The sequence below is a fragment of the Hesperophylax consimilis genome, chromosome 6 (assembly GCF_061612785.1).
Source record: "Hesperophylax consimilis isolate HC1 chromosome 6, BYU_Hcon_1.0, whole genome shotgun sequence".
In the NCBI taxonomy this organism is placed as follows: Eukaryota; Metazoa; Arthropoda; class Insecta; order Trichoptera; family Limnephilidae; genus Hesperophylax; species Hesperophylax consimilis.
The window spans coordinates 23755703-23775984 of NC_142841.1; the positions used below are offsets into that span (position 1 = coordinate 23755703).

The 20282-nt window shown below is 35.6% G+C and overlaps 2 protein-coding genes across 6 annotated transcripts in view; one reads left to right on the plus strand and one right to left on the minus strand.

The window, feature by feature from the left end:
- LOC149423098 (uncharacterized) overlaps nt 1–8648 on the plus strand; it is a 44516-nt gene extending 35868 nt beyond the window's left edge. For 4 of the 5 annotated variants that reach the window (XM_089632469.1, XM_089632472.1, XM_089632471.1 and 1 more), the window contains 5 exons: nt 2682–2764; nt 4179–4712; nt 6150–6255; nt 6742–6860; nt 6981–8648. In XM_089632469.1, coding sequence (XP_089488595.1) covers nt 2682–2764; nt 4179–4712; nt 6150–6255; nt 6742–6860; nt 6981–7100 — 962 coding nt within the window. In that variant the 3' untranslated portion in view covers nt 7101–8648. The remainder of the gene's footprint in view (nt 1–2681; nt 2765–4178; nt 4713–6149; nt 6256–6741; nt 6861–6980) is intronic. The other variant, XM_089632470.1, reaches the window with a different exon arrangement.
- Nucleotides 8649–8962: 314 nt separating this feature from the next.
- The window catches only part of Herc4 (HECT and RLD domain containing E3 ubiquitin ligase 4), a 42366-nt gene continuing 31046 nt past the window's right edge, over nt 8963–20282 (minus strand). Inside the window, exons 13-17 of the mRNA XM_089632474.1 lie at nt 19711–19888; nt 18807–18985; nt 17792–17983; nt 16381–16632; nt 8963–15549 (exon numbers count right to left, since the gene is read on the minus strand). Of these exons, the coding sequence (XP_089488600.1) occupies nt 15397–15549; nt 16381–16632; nt 17792–17983; nt 18807–18985; nt 19711–19888 (954 nt within the window). The 3' untranslated portion in view covers nt 8963–15396. The remainder of the gene's footprint in view (nt 15550–16380; nt 16633–17791; nt 17984–18806; nt 18986–19710; nt 19889–20282) is intronic.

The window sequence follows — 20282 nt, forward strand, 5'->3', positions numbered from 1 at the left end:
CTTTCTCATGCTGCCGATTTTTACTGAAAACGGGGTGCACCTGTTTGCATGAATAGATAACCAAAAACTATTTGTTACTTCTCGGGATTATTTTATGAGAACAATTAATTAGTCTTAACAGATCGTTTTACAAAATACGAGTCCGAAAATCAACTCGTCATCCATGCTACCGACCTCAACTACTGTGAACGGCAAAAACAATAACAAGTAATTTATAGGTGTCACAATATTGCACTTGGTTTGTTTATTGTCACCGGCGCGGCCCTGGCGGCCCTCCCCCTCCTGGGAGGAGATGGGTGGGGTGGGTGGGTGGAGTGGGAGGTGATCCCGTAGCAGTGCGCCGCAGGTTATTTTAATTCACCTTACAGCATTTTGCGAGAATCGCTACCTGCCTCATTGTAATTCTACACCAAAACCCGTTCGCATCGCAACAACCGTGCACCGCGGCCATCTTTAAAACTTTTATTTCCCGCGCACACAGTTTACACAAGCGTTCTCTATTGTCCATCGTAAGTTAAAAAAACAATTTAATTATTTTGCAAGTTTTGCTCCACACAAACCACAAATACCATATTATGTATCCCCTGCAATCAGCTTTTAAAAAAATCGCAAACCCTTCAACAAAATTATTTGCCCCAACATTTTATGCAATCCAATCATTAATATTTGGGAATGGATTTAATGCAATTGTGCTTTGCCTCGCTGAATTAATATTATGTGGCTTGTCAATGTCATTGTCTAGACAATAAAACTAAACATTTCTGAGAAATACTTATACAATGTAATCATTTGCGCAACAATTGATCACAATTATAATAATTATTAATTTCACATCAAACAAATTGACTAATTATTATCTTTGATTTTAAATTAAAGGAGCATCTATCACTCGTAAATATTTGTAAGGTACACCTACCTAATACCTATGTATTGATTTTAATACTAATATTATGATATGGTCGTATTTTGCGATATCTACGGTCCAATTTTTATTGGCTAAGCATTTTTTTAAATAATATAAGTAGTTTGTCTGGTGAATTTTCCGACCGCTTTATCTGTGATACAGGAAAAGTTTCGGTTTTATTAATAAACAGTTGGCCGGCCTGAATCCCCGTGTGATGAGAATTGATATGATTCACCGCCAGATGCCACTAGTGCTGGTGCGGGGTAAACAATCTATCTGTTTCAAAATGTTGGCAAACTTTCCAAATTAATTCATTCTTTGAAATAATCCTGGACGCACGATTAGCGACGAAGTTCCAGCGCCAACATTAAATAATGTTCTAGAATGTTTTTTGAAACTTCTTCTTTGTGAAGCGGCCGATCGTTAAAGTCAGACTTGTTAAAATTTTTATCTGATTCTGATGTAAAAATAATATGCTATCTTGATTTTCACGTCTAAATGAAATGTACATCAATTTTCTTTGGGTTGAAACAAGATTATTCATACTAATTTAGCAACTGGTGAACACACATCATAAAATTACATCTACCTGCTAACCGTTCAGCATTTATTCAATTAAGGTGGTGATGGTAGACTAATATATTTTTCAAATCGTCAAATAATTTGATGAGCCGAATACAGTGTTGTTTGACTTTTAGTTGGCTGACTCTCCATCTTAAAGCAACGCTTCGGAAGTCCTTGTAGTTGTAGTGTAGGTTGGTACAATCTGTACATCAACGGGGCAAAATTGATGGTAACATTCATTTGCACTGATGATAGTGTTGATGACACCTGACAGGACCATTCGAAACTTAGGTTCAGGAACGAGGAGGAAAGCAGAATGGCAGCATTACACCAAGGCCGCTCCTAAGCCAAACGGCGCCCGGCGATAAAAAAACCTCGAAGGTTTACTGTAGTAGGTGTTAGGTATTATAAACCTAAAACCTAATGGTTGTGAGACCACAGTAAAAACATTCAGTAAACAAACAAACCGACACCAAGACCTAATAATGGTTGTGAGGCCACAGTAAAGACATTCAGTAAACAAACTAACCGACACCAAGACCTAATGGTTGTGAGGCCACAGTAAAGACATTCAGTAAACAAACAAACCGACACCAAGACCTAATGGTTGTGAGGCCACAGTAAAGACATTCAGTAAACAAACAAACCGATACCAAGAAATTCAGAATAAATCATGGTCATGGCTAGTACTTATAACATTAACCCCGGATGCATAAAATTTTCAATAAGTGAAAATATTTTACTATGACAAAATGCATTTAATCAAAATATTTGTGTAAAATTGAAACTCAATTTTATAAATTGATTTCGAACTTCTCCTTGTATTTATCCATGTATATTATTATTTTTTTAAGTAATTCACAATCCAAATAGCGTTTAAAATTGGGGGAAAAAAGTCCAGACACTTTTTCTCGTCAGCAAAAAATTACAGCTAATTTAATCATTTATTTTTCTAATTTATTTCGAATATAGCTTTTTCCACCCAATGTGACGACACAAACTTCAAATTTCACACTGAAACCTTGGGAATCGAAAAAAAATATCAACGTCAACTGAAAGGAATAATTTTCTTACATAGAAAATGTTTGAAACTGAAAAAAAAATTAGGATTACTAACTAGAATTTGAAAATATTAAAATTCTCAACCCTAAGAAAACGTTATGTTTTTAATGACAGAATTTTCGGTAACTAACTTGTAATTTCCAACTTGAAGGTACAAAACGAATTGCGTGGCCCCCACCAGCTGAAGAAGGAGAAGGTCCGGAAGGAGAAAGCGAGTCTCCCGCACAAAGACAGGTATTTAATCTTCCTCAACACAACACAACACACAACATAACACAACACAACTCAGAGCATAACATAACATGCCTGGTCCTGCCAAACACATCACTTTCTCATTCTGGGTCATTTTCACCGCTGTTTCGCAGGGAAAACCGAAAAACAGATGAATCTCATAAACTAAACTTATTTTAATCTTCAAGAACAACTTTTTCTTTTTAACTTATTTTGAAGCTTATACCCATCTATGTATTATATCATTGATGAAGAAGAAAATACTAATATGTAAATCTAAATGAAACATGAAACAGAACAAGAGACAGAAAATAAAAAGATACCAGTCACAACTATGAATCGAACCCAGGATCTCTTGATGATTTCTGGGTTCGATTCCTAGTTCTGACCGTTATCTTTTTTTTTCTGTGTCTTTTTCTGTTTCATTTAGATTTTAGTATTATCTTCTTTCTCCAATGTCTTATTTTAATAATTTGATAACATTTCTACTTCTAAATTATCAAAATAACACTTCGTTTCAATCCTATTAGTACAAAAAAGAGATGGAAAAACATGCACAAAATGATTATTTCTCATTATTACTTAAAAATGAATATGTAATATTGTTTTTAAAATACACCTCCCCTATCTGATTTTTTTTTTTAAATTTTCCAATGTCTCCGCATTTCATATAAGCAGATGTTTCTAAGGAAATATTATGTTTTGTGACCTGTACATTTTGTTTTGTACCTTGAGTGTAATTTATTTGATTAGATATGAGAACTTCCTTAAAATTATAAATACTGTTCCTTTAACAAAATATTGCATAATTGTGAAGTTCCCTCGGTAACAAACACCCGAATTTTCTGAGATTTGACTAATATTCAATTGAAAATATTTGTATATATTATATTATGCCGCCAGCATGACGACCCAGCTTCCATAATGGTGAGGAAGCTTCTACGTAACATCTCACTACATTGTATTACTAGGAACGGAAATCCACGCAAAGGAAATGGCTGTTTTCTCTGCCAACGTGCAACAGAAAACAGTTATTCTTTGTATGAATTATCCGGCAAGGACTGGCCTGAAGTTCGGGTGATGGTGGTGCAGGTGCATGTATCATACTTATCTCTTATTGCTCTTCTTACATCAAATACCTGCTATTAATCCCCATTTACTGCATTTATAGAGCAGTAGATCATTTTTATGCAAAAGTATCGCTGACGGCTCACTATAGATTACAATCAAATTATTTAACCCTTAAATTCTTACCTAGATTTTGTCCAAAAATAATGTAAACTTTACAATATTTATTTAATGTCCTTCCCTTCTATAATTTTTTTAGCTATAATAGATTGGAGGGAGATATAGAATGTAATTTGTGTAAATTTGAGCACCTAATGATAAAGCTGTTATGTTCCGGGTGGCAATCCAGGCGGCCCCCGCCCCCGCCCCCGTCAAGCTCTTCCAGTCCCCGGCCCTGTCCCGCCTCATCCCGTTTGAGCGCGAGTCCGCTCCCGTGTCCCACAACCCTCCCAAAGCGCGGGTGTACGCCCCGCAGGCCCCCGCGGCCCCGGTAGCCCAGGTGCAGCCCCGCTCGCCGCAGCCCCAGCTGTCCCCGCTGCCCAAGGCCTTCTCGCCACAGCCTCCCTTGTCTCCGCAGACTCAGACCTTCCCGCCGCCCTTCCCCGAGCCATACTCCACCTTTCCCCGGAAGACCCAGTCTTCCTTCGCCCCCGTGTCCCCGCGGGCCTTTGCGCCCCTGTCGCCGCAGGCGCACGAGCCGCGCTCGCTGTCGGCCGTAACCTCGCAGGTGTACGCCCCTGTGCCGCCCCCGTCCCGGGACTTTGCGCTGGTGTCCCCGCAGCCCTACCACTCCCCCGTGTCCGCTCCCTCGGCCCCCTTTAAGTTCGGTGCGACCAGAGACGAGCAGCCGGGCGCCCCCTCTACGTACATTATTCCCATCCAGGTATGCGGTGTTTCTCAACAAACAAACATAACCTGTGTCTGTCCCAGTCATATGTCAACACAGCTCTCCTAGAGTGGAATTAGATTCAAACATTCTAGCATGTTTCTGAGAGTGCCCAGCATTGAGCTTTTAGAACTGTTGACATATTACATTCAGGACACAGTTTATCAAAACAAATATAATTGAATGTTGCTTGCTGTTGTGTAGCTGCAATGGCTGCAAATGAGATCAGATGTTTTAGGTAGAAAGTGGAGCAACATTACATTTTGGCAATTATTCTTTATTTTTTTCTAAAACCTACATTTGAATGTAGAGAGAAAAATCGTGTTTTTTAATCTCGGGTACCTATATTATCCTATCTCATTTACCAACGTTTGTGCAAGCTTGTGAAAGCGACTCCTTACATGAAACATCAATAATTATTGCAACCCCATTTAAAAAAACATTATATGATTGATAAAAAATATTGGTTGGTACAATCCCAAGCAGCAACTATGTGCTGTCCCTGTTGTCATTAACCCGTTTCTCATCTTTCAGTGCGAGGAAAGTGCTGCATTCAATTATATGTACATGTACCTGACAGAAATAAATTTATGTAATGGCTTATAACACAATATCAATAAAAAGCAAAAAGTCAGTGTGTCAGCGCATTAATCAAAACCTTAAAAATGCTTTAACGTTTGTTGCTCCACTGGTCAATAAATTTTACTTGTTTTTACGCAAGTTTTTGGAAATTAAATCTCGATTATTAGGAGATTCCAATAAATATATTTAATAAACACAAAAAAAAAACACAATTAAATAGAATTTATATTAGTTTTAAAAAAGTAAATAACGCCAGAGAAACCCGCGCCTAAGCAGACACTAAAAATGTATTCATATTATTAAAAAAAAATACATAAATATGTAAGAAGAAAATTGAATTATCCTTGAAAAAACATTATTAATATTATATCGGTAACTTATCTATAACTGTAAATATATCAGCTTGCTTACATCATTATAATCCACATATTTCTGGTATCTCAACAAATCATTTTACTGAAAACTAATTATTTTTATGATTATCATCAAAACTAACCTGGCACAAACTATTTCACATGAAACTTCATTCTGTAGCAAAACAATTTAGTTGCTAATAAAACATAATCATTCTGCTTACTGGCTGTGAAAATGCTTTCGGTGTTGGAATTAAATTACTGCATGTCTCAAAATGTTACGTAAATTTTATTTAATGTCAACACAAAAGATAAGTGATGTTTTGTTTTGATATTTCAAATAAATATGTCTAAGATCTTCAAGTATCCCAAAACAGACAAAATTAAGAATTCAATTTAATATTTAATACTTGTAACAAGTGAAGGAATGTTTAACACTTAACACCGCGCCTTTTGGAGGTAATGTTGTGTGGGGTATTAACGGGTGTTGGCTTTGCAGTTTGAGGAGCCCCCACCATCCACCGTGACCCTCCGCCCCACCGCCCCCGTCCACCAGATCCCCGCCCCCGTCGTGGCCAGTCAACCAGCGGCTAATTCATTCAAAGGTGCGTATGTTTACAAGTTACTTGGATAGTGGCACTCGCTAATATCCTGGTCCCTTCTAGGTCATCACCAAGTTTTGTAGATAGAGTCAGTATTGTCAATCAGCAATAATATACAGCATAATCCATCTTCTCTTCCTCATGGACCAGAAGCATTGCCACCAATCCAACACTATAGTATAAAACCTGACTATGAAAAATTACCGTAATGTACTCACCCTAGAAAAGTTTCGCTGCATGTCTCGGCAATCTGATTTGTTAAGAGTGCGTGGCAAGCATTATAATCTGTCCTTGTAGTATAATATTGGTTAGTACACATTGCCTACGTGAAAATTTTAAGATTCAACCAAGTTTTATCTCTTATCGCCAATTTTTTCAACCTTCTCGCTGTGATCCAGATAGTGCTGGATTACCGAAGGTGTCAGATTAATGAGAACACTGCATTAAGTATGTTTTGTAGAGAGATGTAATGCATCATGTGTGTTTTAGGAGGAGTGAACATGCGGGGAGACCAGAAGTGGCCGCCAGCATCCAACAAGGAGGCTATGCAAGCTGAGAACGAAGCCAGGATCTCTCTAGCCAAGGGACCTGCTTGCAGACCAAGGAAGGTAACTAACCAACCAACCACTCTTCAATACCAACCATAGAACTATATATTTTATCTAATTGTTTGATAATTGTCAGCTTTTGTTACACAATGGAGGTAACGTAATGTGATATTGTTTCAGGTGAAGAAGGATTACTCTTCATTCTTTGCAAAGAACGCCCTCCCCAACAACTACCCGGGATACAAGGTGCCCCCAGGTACACAACATTACGATGATGCCACTGGCACAAGCCAGTTCTAACTCTACACAATTCCACCCCTCTCTCCCTTCCTTCCTCCCTCCTCTCTCACTTTCTCTCTCCACCAGGAACCCCGCACTTGTCTTTCTGTACTTCACTTCTCACTACGAGAGCCTATATAACTCGTCAGATTATTTGTTGTTCGCTCTAAACCATGGTTCTGGCTTTAAATATTGTAACGACAATTTTACTTTACATACATCAGAGTAATGTAACCGACTTTACTTAGATCAAAATATCGTAATTGACTTTACTTTACATTGATCAAAATATTGACATCGACTTTACTTTACACAGATCATTGTATTGAATGTAATTGACTTTACTTCATGGATCGAAATATCGTAATTGACTTTACTTTACATTGATCAAAATATTGACATCGACTTTACTTTACACAGATCATTGTATTGAATGTAATTGACTTTACTTAATGGATCAAAATATTGTAATAGACTTTACTTTACACAGATCATTGTATTGAATGTAATTGACTTTACTTCATGGATCAAAATATTGTAATAGACTTTACTGTACTCAGATCGAAATATTGTAATGTACTTTACTCAACATAGATCGAAATATTGTAATCGACCTTGCTTTACAAAGATCGAAATATTGTAATGAACTTTACTTAACATAGATTGATATATGGTAAGCATTTTTGCTTTACATAGATCGAAATATTGTAACCTACTTTGCTTTACATAGATCGAAACATTGTAATCGACTATGCTTTACATACATACATCAAAATAATATAATGAACTTTATTTAATATAGATCGAAATATTGCAATCGACTTTACATTACTAAGATCGAAATATTGTAATCGACTTTACTTAGATCGAAATGTTGTAATAGACTTTACTTTATTGGATTGAAATATTGTAAAGGACTTTGTACGTAGTTTGAAACGTGGTAAATGACTACACTACACAATGATCAAAAATGGTAACTGACCTTGCTTTAAGAAGATCGATATATTGAAATTGACTTTATTGTACATAGACCGAAAAGTGTGAAAAGGTTTGATTTTCTATTGAACGACTTAAAAAATCTTTCACACCTATATTTTTGAATTGCGTGTGTACGAAACATTAATTGCACGATAAAATAAAATAAACTATGGATCTAAAAATCATTTTACCGAATGAATTCAATAAAATTATTAAAAATATAATATTTTATCTTTGTATATTTCCTTTTCCACACAATTTGACTAAAAAATTTAAAAAACCAAAAAAAAAAAAACAGTAAGATAATTTTATGTTTTAAGTTTAAAATAAGTTCTGATTTCTATGTGTAGGCAAGGAGCAGTGATGTTATGAAAAAACGCATACTCGCTTTACATTTCAACAAAAATATTCAATTTGCCATATTATTTTGTATAAAAGATTGCTTCACAACGCTTGAAAATTTGTCATAACGAAGATGTGAAATTGTATATTTTATATTCTCAATATAATTCGTTATTTAACTTATATATTGTAAAAATTATTTATAAAATGTATTTCATTATTTATTATAATAAAAATATATCAAAAGTTTCTACTGGCATTATTTTTATACCTAAACATATTGATCTTTTTTTATTTAATGCACATTTCCCAACATAAAGAAGTATGATTGAGAAATTTTGTTGTTTTTATTTTTAAAATATAAAATTATTATTTTTATTTAAACAATTGTGAAACAACACAAATTAATTGAATAAAATTTACTTGCGCATGCCGTGATTTGAACCAGCGACCTCCAGATTACTAGCCTTACCCCTCGACCAAGCAGGCCAGTATGGATCATGTTGGAATTTTAAATAAAAATCAAGATTAGGATTATATAACAATGTTTATAAAAATAATGTTTCACAGAAATTAAACAAATGAGGATTCATATTATGCAATTTTAATGAGGACATAAAAAATAATGAGTATTCACTATTATCTTGAGTTTAATAGAAAATCTATATTTCATAATAAAGGTCACACAACAAGCAGGACAGGTATTATTTATTGCAATTATAAAAAATAATCACTATAACTGCAAATCAACTGTCCAAAGGGAAAAAGGGAATCCTCGTTAAATCCAAATCACCTTGTAGGTTGATTACTTTCAAATACAAAGGCAAAGAGGGAATCTTCGTTAAATCCAAATCACCTTGTAGGTTGATTACTTTCAAATACAAAGGCAAAGAGGGAATCTTCGTTAAATCCAAATCACCTTGTAGGTTGATTACTTTCAAATACAAAGGCAAAGAGGGAATCTTCGTTAAATCCAAATCACCTTGTAGGTTGATTACTTTCAAATACAAAGGCAAAAAGGGAATCCTCGTTAAATTCAAATTTAGTGTAAGATATTCTTTTCTACCTTTTCAGTCAATTTTATTTAAAAAAGTCGATTTACAAAAACAGATAACACAAATTAATAAATCATATTTGAAGGGCTCAGGCGCAGATAGTGTCAACCCTCATTTATGTCAAAATTGAGTTGAGTATTGTAATAATTAAAATTAAAATTTTGAAAAAAAAATGGGTTAATTTTAAATTTAAATGAATGGTTATATTTTCAGCTACAACAACATCATTAATGCCCTATTTTTCAATTTTACCACTCTAGCTCACTGAAAATTTACGGATCGCCACTGTTACCTAGAACGAAATAATTTAGAAAAAATAAAAACATTTGTTTTGACTACATATATAGACTCAACTCAAAATGGGGATACATTGTTGTCATTCATTACACAGGCCTGCAACCAAATTGCTTTCTTTAAAATAATGGGAGATTCTTATGTATTTTAGTGCGCTGAGTTCAGAAATGCCCCCAGTTTTTTTCCAGCACGTAAGCATTTTCCGCAAAATGCATTTTTCTGCGGGATTGCCTACCTTAAGGCGTATATTTATGAATATGCCGAAAAAAGTTGTTTTTCCTATTCGGCTTTATAGTTTTATATCAGAAAGTATGAAATATGATAAAAATTAGTATATTTAACAGTATTAGTCAGCGTATGAATCATGGAAACCCAGTAGAAAGGTGTCTTGCTTAGTGACTAAGATGGTAAAACCTGGATTTTCCCAGTATTATAAATTGAAATATAAGGAGTTTGGATGGCCTATCTGTGGTGATCTCAAAGTCATCTCTATGGTGCTTGGACAAAAAGGTGGCTATACGAAATTCTTCTGTTTCCTATGTGAGTGGGATAGCCGGGCAAAAGCACAGCACTGGAGCCAAAAAGTGTGGCCAACGAGAACTTTGAAGGTTGGAGAAAAAAATGTTCACTTTGAGTCTTTGGTTGATCCCAAAAAAGTGCTTTTACCCCCACTTCACATCAAGCTTGGACTGATGAAGCAGTTTGTCAAGGCATTGCCAAAAGATGGCTAAACGTTCAAGTACCTTGAAAAGAAATTCCCGGGACTGTCAGAGGCAAAGTTAAAGGAGGGTGTTTTTGTTGGTCCAGACATTCGGAAAATAATGAAAGACAATCAGTTTGAAAAGGTGATAAAAAAAGCTGAGAAAGAGGCGTGAATATCAAGTTTTTGGGGAACAATAAGGACCCGGATTATGAAGAAATTGTAAATAAAATTTTAAAATGTTTTAAAACCTTGGGGTGCTCTATAAGCTTGAAACTTCACTTTTGAATTATTTCCCAGAAAACCTTGGTGCCGTAAGTGAAGAGCAGGGCGAGAGGTTCCACCAAGACATCAAAGAAATGGAACGGAGGTACCAAGGACGATGGGATGTGAATATGATGGGAGACTACTGTTGGATGCTCCATAGAGAACTTCCAGACATCCCACACAAACGGAAAAGCTCAAAACGGAGTTTTTAGGGAAAAAGATGTAGATATTATAAAGAATTATAAATCCTTATTGTATATAGATATTGTTTTTATCAAATTGTATTTAAAAATGTAAATAAACCACTACATAGTAATATACATTTATTTTTCATTTCAAAATGCATTTTTACCTATAAGTACTGCGGGTTTCGCATAACTTTCATTTTCATTTTGCGGAAAATCCCTACGTGCTGGAGAAAAATTGAGGGCATAATTGGACTCAGCGCACCAAAATACATACGATTCACCCATTACGGTGAAAAAAACTATCAAAAAGTGTCAATTTGCAGACCTGTGTTATTTGAGTCTAAACTGATATTTCAATATTTATGTAAAACTGTGTTTATCCATACCTAATTAGTAACTTTACGATGGATATTTTCTTAATTGAAACATTGTATATATGTAAGTTTTATGAGAAACCAGTAGGTACAACAGTAGTGTACACAAAATTATATTGTTTCATATGAAAATGAAAGATTTTCACTTCCAATGCAACTCACCCAGGTTTGCAGCAAATTTTAAATTAACCCAAACTATGCACTTTAATATATTAAATTTAATAATTTTATACATCACATTGTTACTCACTCATTCTTAATTATGTGTACAAAATATATTTTGGTAATGTTGTATGGATTAGAAAAAGATTATAAAAAACAATTTACACTAATGACCACTTTCATTAATCAAAACTGAGAGAGATCTTCTTACAAATATATTTTTTTAAATTTGGAATTGGACATCATGTAACGTCTATTTCACTACATATTTATATGCGAGGTTTTGAATTCATCCTTTGAAACCATTTTAACCCCTAGGGCATGGAGCACTGCATTTGCAGTGTTGAAGAATCGTGCCCATGCACGGTACAAAGCACTACAATTGCAGTGTCAACCTTATACATTCATTGTGCTTTTTGATATAAAGACGAAAATAAAAATGTCACAGAAGTGGGGGGTATAAAAGCAAATAACTGCGCCTATCCACCAATTAAAACTTACAAAAACAAAACAAGCTAAACATTAAAAAAAAAAAACAATGTGCATATTTCGCATAACTTTTTTGGTGACGTTTTTTTTTTTAATTCCAAGCTTATGCATATTGTTTTAGCAATTGCAAATTGATCATTTTTTGATTTGGTTTTGTCTAAAACATTTGGTTTTAGACAAAACTAAGTATTTTTAATAGTGGAGGTTTTGCAGTTCAACTGTTAGTGGCGTTGTTGAAACTGAACATTTCTTAGAGTGGCGGTTCTACACATCCAACAACACGGCGGCCATATTGGATTTGCAAAGTATGTTTTCTGGCCCGTGATTGGTGCATTTTGAGAGTGGATCTTTTGAACCTCAATTAAAGTGAAAGAGAGGAGGTTTTGCATTTGACCACCGTTTTAAAAGTCTTTTTTGAATGGCTTAGAGGCGTTTTTGCTATGGTTTGAAGATTGTTTGGTATAGAGAGTGAGATAGTGGCAGTTTTCCTTTTATTATATGGTCATTTAAGAATGGGCACTGTCTACACGTTGTCTTTAACAAAAATGTATTTTTATTTATTGAAGTTTCTTGCCGGCTTCTACGGGTTAAAACTGAATTAACCAATCAAATTCAAATAGAAAACCAAGAGATTAAACACAATGGTTAAAAAAAAAATTCCCCCCCGTCTTGGAATGGACACTACGCAAAATGGTACTAATTAAATTAATTCCAATAATTGGTCTACCCTGGAATAGAACAACTGCTGCCAATTGAACTATGAATATATTTACTATGCTAACTAAAGTCAGACAAAGGAACCAAATCGGGTTTCCTGAACATTTAATTAATGAAGCGTAGTCCTGCAATCTTAAAGTTAAGTACTACGTTCCCAGGCCGACGTGCACATTTGACATACGCACGCAACGCAAATTTGAATTGTATCGCGATGTTCAATGGATTTAGTGTTATAAATCACTTTGAACGTCCTATTAAGTCCTCAGACCTCAGGCCTATTCTGTCAGAAGTTCGGAGTATTAACACTTGGCAATAAAATCAAAATAAATGGAATATTTCTGAATGTATCCGAAAACTGAAAACTGTTGGTGAATGGTGATGAAAGGTGATGAATTATGCTTTCTTATTTTATTATTAAAAATAAACATACATTTTTTTAAATGTTAAAATTTACAAACATAATTTTAAATGGTTCACTTTACGTTTCTTGGAACTAAAATTGATAATGAAAAAATATATAAAAACACACTTATTGTATCAGACAAATGTATTATAAACTTTTGCATCACCTTACTTTTTCGTCATTTCATATAAAAATAATTAATAAAAAATTCACAAAGTCTCATAAGTTTTTTTTCAAATTGCGTTTGGAACCTTTGGTTTCATAAAGCTGGACATTTTAACTCTACTGTGGTTAACTTCTAGATTTGAATATAAAGCGTGGTGTTTTCTCTTTCTAACACTGTTTAGATCGGTAACCGGATAAATCATCACAATGATAATTCATCACATCTTTAAAAAGTTACATAAAGTCATGGAAAGTTATGAAACAAAAACTATATTAACTGGGTTATGTAGGTTAGGTTAGGTTAAGTTAGGTTAGGTTAAAAAAAATAAAAAATTTCATAGTTTCTAATGAATTTATATCACTTTTTAAAAGTGTGTTGAATTGTCACTGTGTTGAGTTATCATGGAACCGTTTAGATCATATTTCTCACCACAACAGTAAGGGAGATACAAAGATTTCTGTAAGATCATATTAGTTGTTTAGTGAGTTTGATGGGTTAAATCTGTTAGTTGTTTATCTCCCATTTTAATAACAAAACGAGTAATAAATGTCAGTAAAGCTGAAATAAACAAATAATGATAAACAGTTGGGCGGTGCATGGGGAGCGTAGAATTGCACTGTGTATTTCTAAAGCATCTATTGTTAATGAAAATATATGAATTTGTAAGTTGTCCAGATGTCTTGACGGGTTGCGTCCAGTGTGTCCTTACCTGCGACAGTTTATTGTTTATCCTTTCGCACTACAGCTATGTACATAATGTATTGTTGGTAATTGTTTATGCTAAAATATACACATATATAAGAAGGCCCCGTGTGATCTAGGTCAGACGCTTATTGAAGGATATTCCTTGCTCCTAAATGCATCGCCATTATACAAACATTATATCCTATACTATAGTGCTCACAGATTTTATTTATTTTACATTACCTACTTTACATTTTTGAGATTCGATACAACTAGAATTGTAGAATAAAGAATAAAACAAAAAGTACCTTCCATACAAATTTTGAATGGAAACAAATGTTACATTTAGCGCAATGGCCCAGCGCTCTGTCTCACTTACACTCGCCTGACACTGTAGATTTCCATCCCATTTGAATTTGTAAATACATTTTTGAACTGGAAATTTAAGCCTCGATCAGGCAAATATATGTGTCATGTAACACGCCCACAAGACTTTTTGTGTTATTCTTTATTCTATGACTAGAAGTGACAGAAACAATCAAAATACATTTCTAATCATTTAAAAAATCGAATTATATTTCAAATTATTTGCATGGATGCATTTTACTGTTGAAAAACATTAAATCAAGTTTATTAAATTAGTTAATTCAAAATGGATATCCTGATTATGCCCTTATGCAATTAACTTCCGAGACCGAGAGCTAATCAAACAGCAAAACAATAAATATAAGTTTATCATATTCAGTCAACAAGATACATACTAAAGTAAATGTACTTATTTTACTACACAAAATAATATGTAATATGTTTAAAAATTTATTTAAAAATCGTTTACCTACAATAAGATGAGCAATATTGATAAAAATAATGGTGTTGATGACACATATTTAATGAGGATTGCATTTGAGTATTATTTGAGGACATACTTTTCAGTAGCGTTTTAAAAAAAAACAATTTCAGGCAGTACATGAAATGGGTGCTTTAGTTTTGTTTTTTCATATTATAAACTGGCCCCTGCTAATTGCTACATGTGTTCATACTTCAAATGCTATAATCCTAATTCAAATAACGAAAAGAAAAGAAAAATCATCAAAAATAGAAAGCATCTGAAAAAAAACAGGTTAATTTTAAATTGGATCCATTCAATATGGGAATCAAACCACGAATTCTGTCAAAGATATAATGCAAAAACGAATCTACGGCAGTGTGATTCAAAAATTGAATCTGTCAAATTAGGCTCCTAGATGTGTGTATTAATTTTATCAAACTTAAAATCATTTTTTTAAAAATAGGCGACAATACCCTTTTGTTTCCCAAAAACCGATAAAACAATTTTGACAAAAATAATGATAATTATTTCTAATTAACATCAAACATAACATTATAAAACACAGCCATCACCGTCAGACGAATACATTAAATAAAAAAAAACCAAACTGTGATAGAAAATGAAATAAAAGTTAGAGAAGGTGAGAAAGGGGAAGGTGCGGCTAGAACATCAGACGAGGGAAAAGCCCTCGGTGTGTTGGATGGCCTGCAGTAGCTTGTACTTGAGCTTCTCCTTGGTAGAGTAACGTGGCAAGTCCAACAAGTTGAAGCAAGTGTGAGCCACGGGCAAGAATTTGTCATCCGTTGTTGGTTGAATGGTAATCTGGAAAAACGTACCAAACAATATAGACAAACAAGGTGCTCATAAACAGTGCAAATCCAAAAGTTGTTTACGACGTGTATATACATCAGTTTCAGATACTTGCGTATTCCTGTGGAAGACAGACCTTAATCTTCCCCGAACGGAAGTTCAAAAAGATGCAAGTGCTCCAAACATAAGGACTAAAATATTTATTCAATGAATGCTAGCAGAAGTCGGGACGCCCGATGAAGACATGGCACGATCAAGTGAATCGGATACTTGAGTCAGGCCATGTCAAGAGTCAGAATAATAGAAGAGTATGTATGAGACGATTTATGAATGTGAATAAGGCAAGGAATGTGTGTCAAGAGCGAGTTGTTTGGCGGTCTGTTCTGTCTACCTACCCCTGTGGGAAAACGGTGTGATTGTTAGTTAGTTAGTTAGGATCAGTGTACATTTTCGCTTAAAAGTAGAGGAAATGCCCTATCTCTATTTAAAACAATAACGTGGATGGATGTCACCCCGCCAGCATTTGCAGGGACATACTGTTGAATGTTGTGAATGCCTTTAGCTGTCAACCAGAGCCAGGAGTGTGCAGCAGTGTGGTTCCCCACTTAGGATACACATCTTAGTTGCTTTTTAAGCTCAACTTAAACAGATATTTATGTTCGCCAAGTTGTTATCGGGTAAAGTTTCTTGACAACCCAAACCTATTCATAGCATTTCTGAGTTTACTAAAAAACTGGCCGTTTGTTTTCCCTAAAAAAGCTAATGTGGATTAACAGTACAGGAGACACAAAAGACTATTATTGGCAGGAAAGAAATATAAAATCAGTTGTGTTTTGAACTTACAACAATAGCCTTCATCCCCTGGATGGGGATCCTGTCGCTGCCGGTGAGGAAGAGCAGGAAGTTGCGCTTGTCCTGATCACTCATCTCGTGCAGCACCTCCCAGAAGGCGAGGATATGCGGGTCAGTGGACGAGTAGCCGCCGCGGTACTGGGCCGAGTCCTGCAGCGCCTGCCAGTCATAGTCCTCATTGCCCGACACCACGGCCATCAGCTCGTGTGGCTCAAACAGCTTCAGCACGCGCCCTCCGCATACCTGCACACCGCAAACAAACATAAAACCAACCCTTTATTACTTAACTGTCCCAACATCTAAATAAGTATTATTGTAGAAAGCAATCACTTTGTGGTTTGACATATTTAATAAAATAAAATACTTTTTTGTTTTAAAACCACGATATTTATTAATTTAAGAACCGACCGGTTTCGCTTTACTTAAGCATCATCAGGGTACAAATTAATACTAAACAAGAAATACATAATGTGTGTATATATATAACAAAATATAGAGGGAGACAACATGATACAAATATAAGCAACACAAAGACGGTCATAAAATACATTAACATAAGTGCACAAGTAATGGAAAAACCGCTAGATAATTATGTAGACTAATGGGTTATATCAATAAATCGGGAGAAACAAAGCATCAACTGGCATGGTGGTAAGGAGGTAAGGAGAACTGGGATTTTTTTATGGGTTTATTGGAAACAGACCTAATATTGGACTACTTGATATGTCTAATTGAAAAGCTGTAAAAACCAAAAGTCAGATACTTAATAATCAATTAGACATATCAAGTAGTCCAATATTAGGTCTGTTTCCAATAAACCCATAAAAAAATCCCAGTTCTCCTTACCTCCTTACCACCATGCCAGTTGATGCTTTGTTTCTCCCGATTTATTGATATAACCCATTAGTCTACATAATTATCTAGCGGTTTTTCCATTACTTGTGCACTTATGTTAATGTATTTTATGACCGTCTTTGTGTTGCTTATATTTGTATCATGTTGTCTCCCTCTATATTTTGTTATATATATACACACATTATGTATTTCTTGTTTAGTATTAATTTGTACCCTGATGATGCTTAAGTAAAGCGAAACCGGTCGGTTCTTAAATTAATAAATATCGTGGTTTTAAAACAAAAAAGTATTTTATTTTATTATCTAAATAAGTGTTTATAAAAGTCTAAATGAATATTGAATTTTATTAGTTGAAGGTGATTTTGATAATTCAGAATTTGAAATATGAAATTGACAAAAATTACGTAAAATAATTAGGTGCCAATGGCTGAGTTGGTTGAGATGTTTTCCCAGATGGACATCACAATCTCGCGCCTAAGACCAAATTTCTTTGTGGTTCTGTTCTACGGTGCGTATGAAATGTCAAATGTATGGTTTTGCCTCCTACCTTGTAGAATCCATTGTGGAAGGCCACGAACTTGGACTCTATGGACTTGTTAAGGATGAAGTCCACATACAGGTCCACAAACTCCTCCCTGTTGTCCTTGGAGACGGCTATGTTGGCCCCGTTCTCCTTCAGTGGCTGGGAGCGCACCTGCCCATACACCTCGCTGGAGATCTCAAACGTTAGGCCAAACACCTGCAACACACACACAACCAACCATAGAACAAACGTAATATCTGTTGATGCAACTATATGCATCTCCCTTTAACATACGTTCCTGCATTCCTACACCCAATTACCTGTCTCTGACTGAGAGTGTGCAGTACCTACATCACCAGTCTGTTAAGAAAACCGGTCTAGTGAACATGTCCCTTCAGTGCGTTTAATTCGAGTCTATTGCAGTGATAACTAGTGGTGTCCCTCAAGACCATAATATCGATCGAAAAGACCAAGGATAAGTCAGAATCCTTTTCCAATTCTAACTACTAACCACAGCTACCCCAATAGTTGCATCTCCTCCACCCTCCCCACTACTTGGTCTCACTAGCTCCAGACGGCTGGAAACAGATGGGACACTTGTGCAGAATTCTCATAAATAAAAATAAAAAATTTAAATTTAAATTCTAGTAATTTGCCAGACTCAACTATGTACAACGAAATAAAATATATGTACAATGGTGCTTACTATGTACATACCCTTTGCTGAAATCTGGCAGTTTCCTGGTTAGATTACATGTTTCAGAGAAATTCAAATGTAACATTGTCATCAAATAATGGCCATGATCAAGTGAATCAAATACTTGGGTCGGGCCATATCAAGAGTCGGAATAGCAGAAGAGTATTTATGAATGCGAATGAAACAAGGAATATATGCCAAAACTGAGTTGTTTGGCATATATTGACAGTGCGTCCTCTCTGCCTACCCATGCATTCAAACAGCGGTATGGTTAGTTAGTTAACAGGGCATACAATCCAATGTGTTATGTCTATTGAGGAATTTATTGGATGTTGTATTTACCTCCTCCACATCATTGTCTGGGTGCTGCAGGAGGCTACGCAGGGAGTTGGCCGTGACGGGGTTCAGCTGGGCCAGGTCGTCCAGGGAAACGGGGGCTCGCAACAGCTTCTTGTACAGAGCCAGCGGGAATGGCACATTGATTATGGTAAAGTTGTAGATGGCCAGGCCGCATATCACACCTGGAATAAACAACACGATATTAGGACAGAATACATCCAGAGGTAGACTGAGAAAAAGGAGGAGGAAGATAGAAACAGGAAGGAAGGCTCGAAGACTGGAGAAAACAGACAAGGAACCGGAGTTTGTGGAGTCATTTGGTGAAAAATACAAAAATGTTTTTGTAAGGTTAGGTTGTTTCAAACTCTCGTGACATTTGATAACCATCAATCATCGATCAACGCCATTTTATTACACTATTCCAAATGTCAATTCTTGGGTTATTTCTGCTTTTGATCAAATTGTGATCAGGTGTCACGCATGACGGTCATGCTGGAAACCAACATTTTGAGTTTGTTAATAAGTCTCTACTCTGTTGAGAGCAGAGCAAGTCTAACTAACTAACAAACAGTCACGTCATTTCGCCGCATGGGTAGAGAGGATGGACTGCCAAGCAACTCGGTCTTGGCACACACTTCTTGCTTCATTTACATTTGTACATTGTCTCATACATACCATTTTGTTATTTTGACTCTTGACATGGCCCGATTTGGTTCACTTCATCTCCATGATCCATGTCTTCCTCGGGAAACAAACAAGTCTTGTAGTGTAAAAGTCTGTAATGTTTCTCATTGACGAGAAGATGTTAATCTACGATATTCTCAAAGTCGTGTGAAAAGTCAAGTATACAAGCAAGCATGTTAATTACCAGACTCTTGTTGTGTAATGTATAAGGAATGGTTCTCACCGATGAGAAGATACATGCTCTCGTCCTCGTAGGCGTCCTCGGCGAACCAGACCAGGTTTGTGTCCGGGTGGTGCTTAAACATGCCGTATTTGGGGTCCAGGATCTCCCGCAGCAGCAGCAGGAAGAACTCCTTGCGCACACCCCCCGCATCTTCTGCCTCCTCCCCGCAAAACTTTATCTGGAATACATATATTTCAACCAGAAATGAGTAACAATATTAAACTAATCTTCATTGTATATATTAGGCTGGAAATATTCAGTTTACGTGATGAAGCCGCAGTGCCTTGCTGACATCGCCAGAGACATTGACATCAAATCTTCAATTAATTAAGACATTTTTATTAATACTGTACTCATCGAAATCTGAAAACAATGTCTCACATATTGGCATATTTCACAATATGTGAGACATTTTTTTCACAACAACACTGTACACACGCACGCCCAACAGATCACGCGATCAGCGTCACACTGAACTCTCTCATACAGATAGTAAGTGCATCGGTTGCACTACAGCTCTTCATTCATTCACCTTATTATTACTGTACGCGACCAATGTACATGTGGCACGA